The sequence below is a fragment of the Passer montanus genome, unplaced genomic scaffold (assembly GCF_014805655.1).
Source record: "Passer montanus isolate IOZ18808 unplaced genomic scaffold, ASM1480565v1 scaffold9, whole genome shotgun sequence".
Lineage (NCBI taxonomy): Eukaryota > Metazoa > Chordata > Aves > Passeriformes > Passeridae > Passer > Passer montanus.
In genome coordinates this window covers 10,779,374-10,795,102 of record NW_024374367.1, presented here as the reverse complement: position 1 = coordinate 10,795,102, position 15,729 = coordinate 10,779,374, and the positions used below count along the sequence as shown (strand labels likewise).

General features: G+C 47.0%; 1 protein-coding gene across 8 annotated transcripts in view; it reads left to right on the top strand.

Moving 5' to 3' along the window:
• Positions 1-614: 614 nt before the first annotated feature.
• The window catches only part of ADAMTS9 (ADAM metallopeptidase with thrombospondin type 1 motif 9), a 79,854-nt gene continuing 64,739 nt past the window's right edge, over positions 615-15,729 (top strand). For 6 of the 8 annotated variants that reach the window (XR_005630404.1, XM_039734078.1, XM_039734082.1 and 3 more), the window contains exons 1-4: positions 615-873; positions 951-1,339; positions 2,589-2,751; positions 15,000-15,286. Coding sequence is in view for 7 of the 8 variants with exons in the window: in XM_039734078.1 (XP_039590012.1) it covers positions 780-873; positions 951-1,339; positions 2,589-2,751; positions 15,000-15,286 (933 nt within the window). In the remaining variant the exon portion in view is untranslated. Of the gene's footprint in view, positions 1,340-2,588; positions 2,752-4,087; positions 4,221-14,999; positions 15,287-15,729 lie in introns of those variants that run through there. The other 2 variants (XM_039734084.1, XM_039734085.1) reach the window with 2 other exon arrangements.

Below are 15,729 nucleotides of genomic sequence, written 5' to 3'. Positions count from 1 at the left end.
CATAAGAAAACAACTGCTATAAGAAGTGCCACACAGGGGATTCTTCAACTGCTGGTCCACTTCTTCAAGCTGCTTTGGGGGAAAAAAAGGGAAAACGTTAATTAGGTAAGAAAACCCAGCTCTCCTCCCAGTGAGTGACAAAGAGACTCATCCCCACCAGGTCCTGGCAGAGCAGGCAGATGCCGGTGCCGCTCTGCCCGGGCTACTTTGGTTATTTTAAAGCCTTTTGGATGGAGCCTTCGGCGAGAGGTCGCCGAACCCGGGTGTGCGAAGCCGTGGCTCGGAGTCCCCCCGCCCGCTCCGTCCAGCTCCAGCGACGGCTTTTCTTGACTAAAACCTGCGACTTCGGCTTTCGCCAGCAATGAAGAAAGAAAGTGTCATGCTGGAAGGAGTGGAGCGGGTGGGAGCAGAGGAGGGCGGGCTTCATCAATGGAGCACGCCCCTTTTAAACAGAGTCGCAGGAGCCTGGTCCAGCAGCCCAACGGGGGGAGAGGCGGAAAGCGAGGGAGAGCAGGCGGGCGGGCGGGCGGCTCCCCCGTCCCGGCCCGTCGGTCCCGACCCCGGCCCGTCCGCCCCCGCGCACCATGCGCGGCCCCCGGCGCCCCGCGCGCCGCCGGCCCGCCCGCCCCTAACGCCGCCCGGCTCCGGCGCCTTCCCGCGGCAGCGCTCGGGGGGCCACAAGAAAGGAGAAGAGGGGAAAAAAGAAATTAAAAGAGGGAAAAGGAGGAGAAGAAGCGGAGGCGGGGAAAGCTGCTCCTCCGAGGACAGCGCGCAGCACCATGCAGCTGGCGCCGCTGGCGCTGGCACTCACCACGCTCTTCATCGACGGCTTGAGGACGGGAGCGAGGAGGCAGAAGCTGCACCCCAGGCAAGGTAAGGGGGTGCTCGGGGAGGGGCGCGGGGAGCGCCGCGGGGCTCGGCCACTTCACTCAGCGTCTGTCCCCTCGCAGCCCAGCTGCTGGAGAAGCTCAGCGAGTACGAGATCGTGACTCCTACCCGAGTGAATGAGTTCGGCGAGCCCTTCCCCACCGATGTCCACTTCAGGCGGCGCCGGCGGAGCACCAGTGCTGCCCCCGACGCCTGGACGGCGGCCGCCGCCGACTCCCCGAAGGCACACTACAGGCTGTCCGCCTTCGGGCAGCAGTTCCTCTTCAACCTGACGGCCAGCTCGGCCTTCATCGCCCCGCTCTTCACCGTCAGCCTCCTGGGAGAGCCCGCCGCAGACCAGCGGCGCCTCTACGCCGAGGCGGCCGACGCCGATGTGAAGCACTGCTTCTACCGGGGGCACGTCAACGCCCGCCCTCGGCTCACCGCCGTTATCAGCCTCTGCTCCGGGATGGTGAGACCCCCGCCCCGCTGAGGGCCAGGGGCGTAAGCGGGGAGGAGGAGGAGCGGGACGAAGGAGAGAGGGGAGGGAAGGTGGGCGGGCAGAGCCATGGCGCCCGCCCCTTCCCCTCACGGCAGCGGGCGGCTCCGGCCCGCCCCGGCCGGGCGTTTTTCCCGTGTCGCTCTGAATCGGTCGGGTTCCGCGGTGCGCCGCTCCTGCTCCGCGGATTTTGGGGGAAAAGTGCCGCCTGCCGACACCCGGAGGGGGGGCGGTCCGCGGGCCAGACCCGGGCACGGACCTCGCCTGCCCCCGGGGGTGCCGGTGAGCGGTGGCTGCGGGCTCAGCACCAGCGCTGGCCCCGGAGCCACCCAGCACCGGACATGTCCCGGTCCCTGGTACCCTAGCTGGGTGCCCTTCGGTGCACGGATGTTGGCACCGGGATGAGCAGAAGGTCCTAAAAGGGCTGACTCTTCTTTTCTGTCCTGATGCCTTTCAGTCCCACGGAGTGCCAATCCCAAGGGCTTCCCGGAGGTTTCTGCTGGCTTCATTCAGTCCAGGGGTTCCTCTGGGTGCATGTGTTCGCCTAGGCTTGGGCACACGTGTATGTGGCTTTCCTCCCTGAAGGGAAGGGATGGATACAAGTATGGGATGGCTGCAGAATGTTTTGTCTTGGATATTTTTTTATTTACCCACCAAATATGTGCATTCATAGTTGTATGCAACTAGGAGCATTGATGGGATAAGCAGGGATTTCACTAGCTGAACAGCTTCCTCTGGTCCTTAGATGTTGGTTAAAAGCCTGTCTGATGGAAACGTGCTGTGTGAAACCAGCACATGTGGGGTTGCACTGGGGCCTCCAGCACACAGCAGCACCATCATCCTTTAGGCAGAACTGGCTTGTAAATGTCACTAGCAGAAGGACAGGGTCTGTCAGACATGCCTCTCTCATCCTCCGCACCATCATCCTTTAGGCAGAACTGGCTTGTAAATGTCACTAGCAGAAGGACAGACATGTCACTGTCAGACATGCCTCTCTCATCCTCACCGCCTGTGGGTTAATAATTAGCCCTCTGTAAGCACCCAGCCCAGGGTGGGTGCAAGCAGTGTAACCAAATCTGAAGCTCCAGCTTTGCCTTCACAGGGGTTACCACAGAACTAGGCACACCTCCCTCATTAACTGCTTGCTTTGTGGGGTAGTGCTGCCAGGTGGCTTGTCATGGTGCAAAGCTGACCTCCTGTTCCTCTCTCTGGTCCCCCTCAGCTAGGCACATTCAAGTCTGATGATGGGGACTATTTTGTAGAGCCACTCCTATCACTTGAGGAACAGGAGTATGAAGAAGAGCACAATAAACCACATCTTGTCTACCGACACCGGACACCTCCAACCAACTCTTCAGGGGACTGGCAGACTTGCAATACTCCAGGTACTCATTTTCTTACTGCCTTGAATGACTCGATACTTGGAAGTGCTATTTGCAGTTAAAAGGCAGTAGGTTTGTGGGGGGAAAAAGGGATGTGGAGTTGAGGGACCCCTCTAGAAATGGTGCTGTGAGTGCCAGGACTGGGCTCGTGGCGGTAGCGCTGTCCTGGAGAGATGTGGTGCACCCATGCTTTCTAGGAATTGGTTATAAGGAAGTTGCGGTCAGAATAAAGTTTCCCTGATGACTCCTGATGCTGGCAAGAGAGCTTTTCATCTGTCTTGCCTTAAGTATCCTGTGAGCCCTTAAACTTGTTTTCTGTTCCATCCTACCAGCCATCCTAATCTGATACACTCCCTGTCTGATACTCTTCTACCTTTCCAACCATCCTAATCTGATATACTCTCTGTCTGATACTCTGTCCTTTAAAGGACATCTGTCTTAGTCTTGCTGTGCTCCTGGTCTTTCCCCAAATCTGGCTGTGAGTTGCCACGTCTTAACTTCTTTCTAGTGGAAATGAGGAGGTCCTAACACCAACCCTGACAGTTCTTCCCTTAGTAATCACTTTTCCATGGTTCATTTTCAAAGGCTTTTTTTATTTTCTTCACAGCCCTTCCTCCACCAGCACCATCTCTATGACCTCCTCACTCCCTCTTTCTAGTCCTTGCACATATGAAAGAGCACAGGCCTTTTTCTCTCCCCCTTCATGTGCCTTGATGAGCAACAGCCTTGCTCCTACTGTCCCTATTATCTGCAGTGGCCTCCTGCTGCTCTCCGCTTCCTTGACTTCCTGATGTTCACAACTAATCCTCCCCTTTGGCAGCAAATACCTAAATTTTCTCTGAAGAAGCTTATTCCTTCTGTCTCCTGTTTCACCTGCAGTTTTGCTCTCCTCCTTTGGCCTGCAGCTAGATCTACAGGAACTTTAAAGCCTAAACAGAGTAGACCTTGACTGAGTTCCCTTGTGGGCTGCAAGCTGCTCATTTGCTGCAAAGTAGATGGAATTGCTCAGGAAGTAAAGATACACTAGAGGAGAAGGATGGTGCCCAAATTAGGCTGCAGTTAGCACGTGTTACTTGTTTGGCACCCATGATTGTGGATCCTGGCTGTGCTATTGAGCTGTCAGTCTGTTCAGCTTGCACTGATCATGCTGACTCCAAAGATGCTCTGATACTCTGTGACCAGCCAGAGCAACATGTGTTTCTTCTAGAAGACATGTGAATCCACCTCCACATGCAAACGTATGTGCCAGGGGTACAGTGGCACCTCTCACAAGGCTGTCATTGTTTGTTCTTCCAAGGGTTGCTGCTGGAATATGCCATTCTGGTTTCTCTCTTCCAGCTGTTTCTGCTCCCTTCTTTGAGATCAGATGCAGGAGACTCAGAACAGTTGGAAAGAAACACGGAATCTGGCACATTGCATCAGTAACCCTTGGAGGAATGGAGCAGCAGATCACAAGACTCATTGAATCAAAGGTAGCTGGGAGGGCTCTGAATTTTGCTTGTGAACTTGACTCTATGCTGCTGTAACAGGCTGCTGTATTTCACCCAATGTATCATAGTTTCCATTTAGGATATTATTCTTCTGTATTGTAATTCACAAGAATAATACTCCATCTGTGATTTTACCAATGTGCTGTATATCTCTTCCTCCTTTGTTCCAATATGCTTTACTTCTTGCTTGTCTTTGTTTTCTTGCTCTTCTCAGTTGCTTCATGTAGTGGTGGGAGGAGTTCTCACCTCTCACAAGATTAAGTGTTCCAGAGAGGCATGAGAGTCTTGTCTTCCTGTCCTCTTTCCCTCCATCTCTCCCTCTTTACCGTCTGTTCTTTTTGTCATGGTCCAAGCTTTTGAAAGGGAATGATGCTATGGCCATATGTGTATGGTGAACAAGTCTTGGTTATTTCATTTAAGGAGCAAGTTCAGAGCAGTTTGGGCAATGCTGAACCTTGACATCCTACCTGAGGTTACATCTGGTGAGAGAAGGTATCTCACGTGTCTTTGCAGCAGAGGTGAACGTGCAAAATCTAGCAGCACTCACTGTTCTAGACAAGGTGTATCTCTCACTCCTGCCAGAGAAGAATGGTTTTGTGAGAGTTTGGGAGTTAGCCATAATTGTAGGGTGTTGTGTGAATCCAGTCTTTTGTCAGAAGAATGCGTGAAACGGTGCATTTACTCTGCAGGCTTCTGGCAGGGGTGGAAATTTGCTTGAAGAGGAAATTCATGGGAGGGAAATCTAAGGTACCCCCCACCCTGAGATGAGCAAGGCACCCTATGTTGCCAGGCAGTGGTGCTATTAAGAATGACTTTCTGATAGTGATCTTCCTGGAAATGATTAATAGTCAACATACTGGTGTGCCCTTGCCATAATGATGTAATTTTAGACTTCTTGAGGTATTCAGGAAAGTTTCCCTTGTGAATTGACTAACAGATTGAGTAAAAGCTTTCATTTGCAGCAATCTGCCTGGTACTTTTAGTTTTCAGTGTCAGCTTAGAAAACCAAGTATTTGCTTTTGTTGAGTTTTAATTAGCAGTTTCTGATAACAATTTTAGGTCCTCTGACATAAAAGATACTCTGCAGGTGTTCTGGAAAAAGATCTTTTTCCTCTGAATGCTGATGGATATCAAATGGAAGCTGTGCTCTGCAGATGAACTTTCACAGCACAGCACTGGGGTCTCTGGCAATGCATTTCAGCCGTCTGGCATACAGCTCAACCGCCACAAGAAAAACTTTGGACAGAGTTTTCCTTGGGGTAACAGGTTAATGTCATTTCAGTCATAGGAAATGGTGCATTTTCCTCTCCTTCTTTTCTTTTAGTTAGTGCCGTGAATCAGTTTGTCATCTGGCCAGGGATCTGGCAGAATAATTAGTTGTGTTTTACTGAATAGCCCTGACGGGATGAGGGCTGGGCCAGGCGGACAGCATGATGTCACTTAGGTGCAGCACCACTACCACCCATCGCTTCAGGATAGCAAGCTCTTCCGACCCAATTATTAAATATCCGCTTTTTTGAGGTGGAGGAGGAAGAGAAAAGAAATGGTGATCCTAAAAAAAGAAAAGAGGAAGTGGCTCATTGCAAGGCTGGAGAGCGCCGCTTTCCTGCGCCCCACGGAGGAACAATCTGACTCCAGTGATAAAGGCACGGAGCCGCATCCTGCATCCGTGTGCTTGCTGCCTTGTGAGGCCGGTAGCACCTCCCCAGGCCCCCATCCACTGGGACCTTCTGCCAGAAGCTGATTCATGAGCCCTTTCCATGTGAAACCATCAAGGTTTGGTCCTGCAGAGAGATGTCTAGCTCCAGATGCCAATGGGACACTGCCTTTGGTCATCACTTAAATAAATCACTTCAGGCATCTCTTGCTCTGGGTCTTATGTCCATTTCTGCTGCTTCTCCTTTCTGTCGTGTTTCCCATGCTTTCTGTCAGTGATGTATGTATATATGTATTTCTGTGTATATTTTGGTTGTTGAGTTCTCTGGAGCTCTTCTCTTCCAGTTTTTTTGGGGTCTGTGATAGCTTTCGCCTTCTACTGAACCTTAGAATGAAAATCATTCTGCCTGTTGGCCACCCCTTGTTCTGAGACAGATTGCCTGGTTGTACTGAGCCACAATTCCCCTGTGTCTGTGAGTATAATTGCAAGTATTGTGCTCTTTCATTGCCCCACTTCTGTTGCCTGCACAGCTTTTGCTCCAAACTTAGCAAATTCTGTGCAGCTTTTACTGTGACCCTGATGCAGGACTCCCAACTAAACTTTTTGAGGCAGCTCCTTCTTTGTACCCATGATGCCTTAAGTTTTACCTTTCATAATTTTTAGATTCCATACTGCCTTAGAGTGTGATTCTGTTTCATATAAAGCGTTAGTAAGTTCTCTTCATAGAGTAGTTAGACAAAACAACCCTTTTCCAGCTTGAGAACCAAGGACAGCCATTACAGCCTCAGACCCAAAAAGCATAGACAACAGCAAATTGAAGAGAGCAAACTTGAGAGTATGGGACTTCATAACCTGAGGCTATAGTTGAACAATTAACCCCAATATGTAAATGGACCAAAACTTGGAAAAGTGTGAAAACTCGTGACCAGTTGTCCATCTTGGGTGTAGCCATGGACTGGCTCTTGTACTGCACAAGGGGTATCCTTTAAAGGCCTTTTAATAAATACCTACTTTATTCCTTTAACATTGTGTAATCTATGTTCCTCTTTAGGCATCACCCACTGCCTTCATTTGGCTGATCTACGCTTCCCATTTCCAGCCCAGCTTCATTAGTTAAATACCTCTCTGTTCTTGCCTTATTTCTCATTATTCTTTTATATTCAAGACCTGTCTGGAGCTAAGATTAATAAACCAATGACTGAATGTATAGTGAGTGTGAGCTGCTCCCTCTCTTGCTGCTGGTCAGCTGTGCCCATCCCAAGGCTGGTGTTGGACCTGGGCTCTTGGGCTGCATGTGAGGATCTTACACAGTGTCCTCACTCCTTAATGAGAGCATTTAAAGCAGGAATATCCACTATGGGCAAAACTCGTCATGCAGAAGCAGCAATAACACTCTGATGGTGCCAAACTAGTAGGAAGATGATTAGAGCTGTTCCTGTTTCTGGAGGGGAGCCAAGGGGCTGTAGCCAGCAAAGAGGCCTTCCAGCAGTTTGTGCTGAGGTGGTGAAGTTTTGGAAACAGCTTCAGATGAGTGCAGGACAGAGCAGGTCTTACCTGCGCCGTGCTGACTGTGCCCCCACCCACTGCTGGCAGAGGTGGGAAAGCCCAGTGACTCACCTGCTGAGGCTGCTTTCCAAAATCCACCAAGTATTATCAGCACAGATGGCTGTGGAACACAACCTGCAGGCTTCGCATATCCCAGTACCTGCCAGAAATGGATGCAAAAAATGGTCTCAAATTTGCTGGTATTTTGTTGGGTGTTACAGCAATTTAACTACTGGAGAGTACATGTGTGGTCAGCCACAGCAGCTCCACAAAGGGAAGCCCCATGTGGTCCAGGTGAGGAGGAAAGAAGCTCTACATGTAAGTTGTGCTGAGAAGGGTCCTATAAAAAGCAGAGGAGGAACCAGCAGCATGAACCAAGTCTTGCCACTGAGCTAGCGTGACACAGGCACACCCAGTAATGTGTCACTGATTTTTCAGTTGCATTAACGAGTAATTTGTAATAGATTACCCTTTCATAGTAACTGTAACAACCTTTCCCACTGAACTTGACACTGGGGAGCCACCAGGGCAGAGGAGTGCTGCCCTGTGTCTTGAGCAAGCAGACTCCTGTTGCTGCCAGCTCAGTGATTGTGATCTTGTTTCTGCATTATAATTAGCACCAGCTTGCTCTCCTATTGCCAGCCAGCTGCATGGGAAGTCACTGGTGAACCAATGGCACAAGCAGAAGATGGTCCTGTCACCATGTTCCATGTGCTTGGAAGGGATGATCAGGTTGAGGTTGCCAGAATGGGGGTTTGTTAGTGTGTTATCAGTGCCATGACCAGGGAGGAGACCTGGGGAAGAATGTGTTAGGTATCTGGTACTGTGACTAAAGCCTGACTTTGTAGTGTGTTCTTTCACTAGTGCAGGAAGGGATTGAGCTTTTGTTCCTGCTCCAGCTGTCGTTCAAGGTGTGTTTGCAGTGTTAAAATTGGCAATGGAGTGGAATGAGGCCAGTGATGGAAAATTTCCTGCTCCTTCTCCAGACCCTTTGTATGTTTTATGTTGTTACTTTGTAGCAGTTTCAAGGCAGAATCTTTGAATTTCTTTTCCACAAGACTCAATGTTTGTACTCTTGTGAGTGGTCTGTGGTGAAATCCCAGATACTTTGCACTTGGATTGTTGGTCTAGAGCCCTTTAGTATTTTTGCTGTTTCTTCTGGACTCTGTCTTGCTTCCAACTGTGTCCCTTTTTTTTTTTTTTTGTTTTCAACTCATTCATCCAGCAGAATTTTGCATTCTAGGTGTCTGGTTTCCAGGCAGGTCTTCAGGCAAATTCTGTACTGCCGAGTGTCACGTAAACTCAGGGTTGCAGGAGATCTGCAGGGAGGTTTTCTTAAGCCTTTACTTCCAGGTTGAGCAATCCTTGAGCTCTTTCAAGAGTGTTTAAGCTGTCAGCTTTGCTTTTGGCCTCAGGGTAAAACACTGACTTCGTTCTTCTCCTCAGAAAAGTTTCTTATCTTAAAGAAGTGGATTGTAATTTTTAGTCAGAGAATAATTAATTCAGGTTTCCTTCCCTCTCAGAATAAAGAAGAGAATTACATCACAACTCCCATATGGTAATATAATTAATTCTATTTCTGCCTCCCTGTTGAGGTTACAGCACAGTAAGAACCAACTGGTGTTTGGTCAGATGGGCCTGGGAGGTCAAGCACATGCTGAGCTGGGAAAGGAATCAGTCTGTAATGTTTGAGGTATCTTGTGATGTTGGCCAGTGAAATAAGGTAAAAGACTGACTTCAGTTAAAAAACATTGATCACAGTCAGTGATACAAATCCCATAATTACTTTTGGCTCAAGATTCCTTAATGTGAGTTATAAGTAAAGTGCATGCATTTTATTGTTACTCTTAGTATTGAAAATGTATCAAGCATCCATCTTGTGCCCTAAAGGTGTAAGACTTAAGATTGTGACTAAACAACTTGTTGTTGATTGGGTATTGTTTTGCAATTTAAACACGGTACGTGGACAGAGTTAAATTATTCTCCTGGAATCAAAATGGACATACTTTTATCTCATCTGTGTGGACATCCACTGAAGGAGGACAGGTGGGAGAAGCAGGGGGGGATCACTTTGGTGCTTTCTATCTGTTCCCTATGGCATATACTACTGAAAATAAACAGGCTGACTATTCTGTGACTGCTTTTCCCATATGTCTGTAATGTCATTATCAACATCCCTGAGGTCAATTGCTGAACAATTTCTCTTTTTTTTTTCTAATGGGATATTTTGTCTTATCTTTTACTGACTGTCAGTACAAAGCTGCGGTGGCCTCAGTGTTATTCCTGTTGGCATAGTACCTCACAGGTGTCACTAGACACTAGTGTGGGGCACAGGTTTGTGTACTTGTGACTGTTGTGCATTGGGAGTTGCCTGAAGAGCACATGTGGGAGTTCTGTAAGATGATCTTGGATCATTTTCTGCCACATGTTCAGCTCATGTCTTAGTATCTCCTTTCTTAAAGAGGAAATTTATTGTTTTGTTCATTAATCTACTTTCTGTCTACTGTGCAAAATTGATAGCTTTCACTTACAACTTTTTACCTTAGGCTGAAAAATAATCTTTTAGGCTGGAATGCATTCTGATATTCATCACCTGGAAAGAAAACATGTAGAGTATGTGTGGTCTTTAGTGTGAGCATGGTATAAACCAGAGAATGTTTTGTTACTAAGGGAAGCAGATTGCTGCTCACTGCAAGTCCATGGTTCTCAGCATTTTGGTTCAAGCAATGAGAAGAAAGGAAGGGTCACCCTGACAGACATTAGGGTTCACCATCATCTTGGGCTTTGGCACCTCCAAGTCTCTGTAGTCACAGACACAGGATGCAGTGAGTGAATTGGGGTGAAAGTGCTGGTTTTTGCATCAGTGGTGCTTCATGCCAGTCTGAACTGCTCATGGCTTTATAGCTTTGCTTTCTGGCTTTAATATTTTCACATATTGCAAACACAAATTGCAGGCTCTGGGCTTGGCACATGGGACTGACTTCAGCAGGAGGAGCTCCTGGGCATGGACCTGGCTATAGCAGCAGCTCTGGTACAGTCAGGGAGCTGTCCAGAGGGAAGACAGGATTAATCCTGCTGATAGGACTGATTATCTCAGTGTGGTACAGAGCAAGGCAGTGGCTGGTCCCCCTTTATGTTTCAATCCCTGGCTGTTGTCCAAGCAGGGTGTGAATCTGCTGGCAGAGAATGTGTGTTCAGCTCTGGGTTATGCTGATCACAACAGCACCCACAGTAACAGAGGTGAGAATTTGGCCTCATGCAAATCCATCTGAGATACATTTGTATGTGTATAGAAAGACAGAGATACAAAACATCTTGATATAGTATTAGGATAGACCCAGGGCTAGAAAAGTTCTTTGGTCTGGTTTCTTACCTGTTTGTGTCCTAAAGAGGAGCCAGTTTCCATTCCATTTCTTGGCAAGAGGAGCCTAAAAATGTGGCTCAGTTTCAGCCAGTCTGATCTCTGCATGAAGGCAAATCCATTTTGCTTCTCTCTTCTGTTTCCCAGGTGATGGCAGTCCCTGGGGTGGCTGCTGTTGTACCAGCTACAGGCAGCAAATCCAGCCAGGCAGCTGGAGCTGGGGCTTGTACTGAAGCTTTTGGCCAGGGTTTGCTCCTGTGGAGTTGAGGGAGACAGGTCACACACTGACTGACTGTGTGAGGGGAGCTCAGCTCAGTTTTGGTCTGTTTAATGGAGGTGTGCAATAATTTATTATCTGTGCAACTGGATCAGAGCTAGAAGTGATGCGGGCCAACTGCTGAGTGGCAGATTTTGTTAAAAATCCTAGGTCACACATTCAGGAAACTTCAGATAATTAGTCGGTTTGAAAGGATCATAATTTTTTTTTCTAGCAGGGAGATGTTGTTAGCTCAAGACAGAGAATTTTTCTTGCCCCTTTCTCTTGCTCTTTCTCTGTGTTTTTTTTTTTTTTTTTTTTGCTGCTATGTGCAGCTCTTATGAACTTGGACCCGAACTGGAATTGCTTGAATTGTTACATGTCTTACTTAATTGTGCAAATTGCCTTCTATTCCAAGGACTAGTTAATGTAGAAATGGAAAGGATTAGGACTGTTGGGATAAGTGATCATTCCATCTTTTAATATTTGGTTTAGTATAACAATAGTTACTATGTCAAAAGCAGATCCTGACTCTGCCCTGTCACCCTTTCATGCAGACAAAGTACCCACACAGGGCCCGAGTCTTCCCTGCCCTCCTTCTTGTGGTAGATCCAAAGTACATTTACCAGCAGGAAACATCTATAAATCAGCTGAATGGGTTCTGGGCTGAGGCTTCTTGCCCAAGCAAAAATAAATGGCATTAGTGCGAAGATGCCATCAGGAAGCAATGTCCTTTCATAGGATTGGGTCTCCTTTTAAATCTCACATTACAAAGAAGAAACCAAATAGAACAAAAATAAAGATGAACTACGAGTTCTGTATAAAGACAGTGAAAACAGCATAGATTGTCTTAGTAAAGTATGCAGTAAAATGGACATCATTCTAGCCTTTACCTGCCTCTCAAATGAATATGAACTGTTGAATCAGTGCATGGGCTCGCTTGATACTTGAATTATTGAACTGTAGTTTGCATGGTTTTGAAGGGTTTGTCTACTCACTGGAGTTTGGTTTTTCTACAAAGTAAAAGAAAAATGTTTTGTTTCTTAAATCCATCCAGTTACTGCCAAGTGTAAGTAGATGTGTTTCAGGTCATTGCAAAATTGGTGGCTTGCCAGAAAACCATTTTTCTTCCTTATTTCTGTTACTATGTTAACACAATAGGGAAAAAAAGGGAAAATAAGGTGAGGAAATATCACACCCTTTTCTGATGTTATGTGTGGCAGTAGGAAGCTGGTGCTGCAAAATCACAGTTTCGTGTAATGTGAGAGATTTTCCCTTCTGCCCGATGGAGCAGGGCAGCACGTTGCACCATTCAATGAGAGCCCTGCTGTTGTGGCCATTGTAATGGAGCAGGATATCAACAGAATCAGGCACACAGAGTTCCTGGCAGTGCCTGTGTGCAGCTCCCATTAATGTGGTCAAGATTTTACACATGGGTTGAGAGCAGTGCACAGCCATTAGCATTTAATTTTTTACAGGTGAGTGCACACTGTCTACATGAAGGAAAGCTGGGTGAAGATAACAGTTCACTACTATCAGAGTCCAGGAGTGGCTTTCCATGCAGTGCATCCCCATCACTGCTGCCTGGTTTTCCAGTAACCAGGCTGACAAAACCCCAATACATGACCTGTCCAAATAGCACACTGAAAATGTTGGAGTGACTTTGTTTTGGAAATAATTCAGTTGTTTTGGAAGTGATGATGTGTCTGACTTCATTTGTGTGCTGAATGGGGAAGGAACACTGATACTGTACCAACACTTGGCAGCATTACGTTAATGATTGGACTTGATGATCTTCAGTATCTTTTCCAACCTAAATGATTCTGTGACTCTGTGCCAGATCTCTGCACGAAAAGGAAAGTTATTTTTCCTCTGTGCTAGGCATGTCTGGCTTTGTTAGACTGAGTCCCCTGCATGATCAGGGGCAGGTCAGAGCTCTCAGAACAAGATGTGGAATTTCGTGTGGTACTCTGGGTTTTGGGTGGGTTTGTGAGGTTTTTCTTAGCATGTGACACCAGCTGCAGGATTTCAGTGCAAGCCCAGTGAATATCAATTTCTTTTATACACCTGTGTGATGGGTGTTTTCAAAGATAGGTGTCTTTGCAATTCCCTCTTTTTTTGCCATCTAACTTCCCTCTGACTGGATGGTTGGAGGAGGAGGAACCTGAGCCTCGTGGTCCCACCTGGGCCCCTGCAGAGCTCTGCCTTCACTCTGAAGCCTTGTCTTCAGCCTCACTCGAGCCCTGTTGAGCATCTCCCCATCCTTAACACATTTTTCCTTGGGCACATGCTGCTTTTCGAAGTCAGTTGTTTTAAAGGGAAATTTGAGTGGTGGTCTGAGGGTGCAGAGAGGAGAGGAGCTGGCTGAGGGGCCGCGGTTAGCACTTTCTCCTCAGTCTGGTGCTCTCCTCACCTTTAAGTTATTTGTATGCATAGTTGGCTCCCCAAGCTGATTGGCACTGAATGAGTCGGGATAATGTCATGGTTGCCCACGAAGCAGTGCCAGCATGAGAGCATAACCTTGCCAACACAAGGGCATTGATTAGAGCAGAGGAACTAGGGCAATCCAATTATAACCACAAATGCCATTGGCTTTCTCAAATTCTTACTCAAATAACTGCAGACTCTCTGCTGTATTAAGGTGGTCTGGACTATATCAAGAAAAGGGAATTTAGAGGACTTAGGTAGTACAGAGTAGGCAGGATTTAATTCTTAGCTACCCTATTGCCTATTTACACATAGGGCAAAAGGATAGTATTTTTCACATAGGTAGAAGCTGGCTGATCTCCTTTGCCTGCCGTGATACTGCAGAATATATTTCTTTATTTGGAAATTATTTCAAATATTCTTAAAAGGAAACTATACAGGAAAAATAACTAAGAAGTTTCCTATCATTTCAATCTTGTTTGAGCATTGAATATTCCTTTGTTCTGTAATATGCTTCCTCTAACCTACTCAATGGGTCAGATAAGGAAATGTGATATTTTTCACCACCATGACGAAATTAAACTAAAGCTACAAAGAGCATGAGGGTTGTAGCCTGGAGTCGTAGATGGGTAGTTCAGATCTGGCTTTATATTAAATGCAGAAGTGAACAGTCTTTCGTGGATGAATCACATTCAATTAGCTACTTCCTATGATGAACTGATTAAAAATTAAGTAGCATCAAATAAGCCTGATTTTGCTCTTACATTTAAATAATGCTATAATTACTTACTAATCAGATGGTAAATCTTAATTGTACACGTTCCATATGTTTTATATGCCTGTTCTCCCTCTTCACTTTGTCGTCTTTGTATCAGCATGGAGTATATTTTCAGGCTGCTTTTATGTTTGGCCTAATTGAATATCAAAAGCAGTATATGTGAAACTTCCTGAATTCTATTCTTTCGCCAGTGGCAGCTGTGCTATTAGATGACCTTTACCATTCCTGTAGCACAGAATAATAAAGGGGAGGGGGGGAGCTGAAGCCCAGCCGTGTTATTGTTAGAGACAGAAATAAATCATATATAATTGCTTTGCTGTGAAGGCCAAATCCTGCCGTCCTTCATGCCTGAGTTAGAAATACAGGATTTGGACCTTTGTTTCCTGTGGTTTCCTGGCCACCTTGGACGTGCCCAGAATCCTCACGCTGCTGCTGCAGTGGCTAATTACCATTGCAGGGCTCCATCCCTCCTGCACGGACCAGGAGCTGGCTCTGCTGCAGGGAATGTCCACCTCTAAGTGCTACTGGCTTCTCCAAGGTGGCTTTAAAAATGAAGCCTTAGATGTTGAATTACATGGTGGGCTTCCATAGGGTGCTTCTGTTTCAGTTCCCTGCTTGTTTGGAGCAAGCCCACACAACTTTGTTGAGGTAATAGGTATTTTGACTTAGCATACACGTGGTATTAATTTTATTCACCCCAGAATGTACTGTATGTTTTTTCTGCCTTTTAACCATAGATCATGACCACAGTCACAAAAAGAACAAGCGGAAACACTGGAGAAGGCAGTGGGCAGAGAGCAGCATGTTGTCTGACGTGGAGATGTTGAAACACAGCCTGGAAGTGAATTCTTTTTCTGGGGACAGCAACAAGACGGGGACCATTGGTGAAAAGAAGAGCCACAAGCGAACGAAGCGGTTCTTGTCCTACCCACGTTTTGTGGAGGTGATGGTGGTGGCTGACAGCAGGATGGTCGCCTACCATGGAGCCAACCTGCAGCACTATGTCTTAACCCTGATGTCAATAGTGAGTGTTCAACCAGGGCGAGTAGATTCACCCACAAATCATTTTCTAGTGGTCACAGAGCCCCTCTCTGCTGTGTTCATAATGCAACACCATCCGTTTGTTTCCCTGGGCATGGAGATAATGCTGGGGTTACATCAAAAGTGGTAAAACATGGTTGGAAAACGCTGGTTGGAGTCTTCTTTCCCAGATCCATCATGCTTCCTGATCGTTCTCACACACCTCTCTCTTCCAGCTTTCTGAATATCAGACACCATGAGCAATGTCACTGGTTGTTTAGTCCACATGCTGCACTCTTCTTTTTACTTAAGCCCACGTGAAATAACAGCTGAATTAAAAAGTTACTTTGGGCACTGTGCCTTCCAGGGGACTGAGGCTGGTAGGTTATGCAGTTGCCTGACTTCCCTTGCTGTTGCAAGGAGAAGGAGCCTTCATCCTTAGTATAG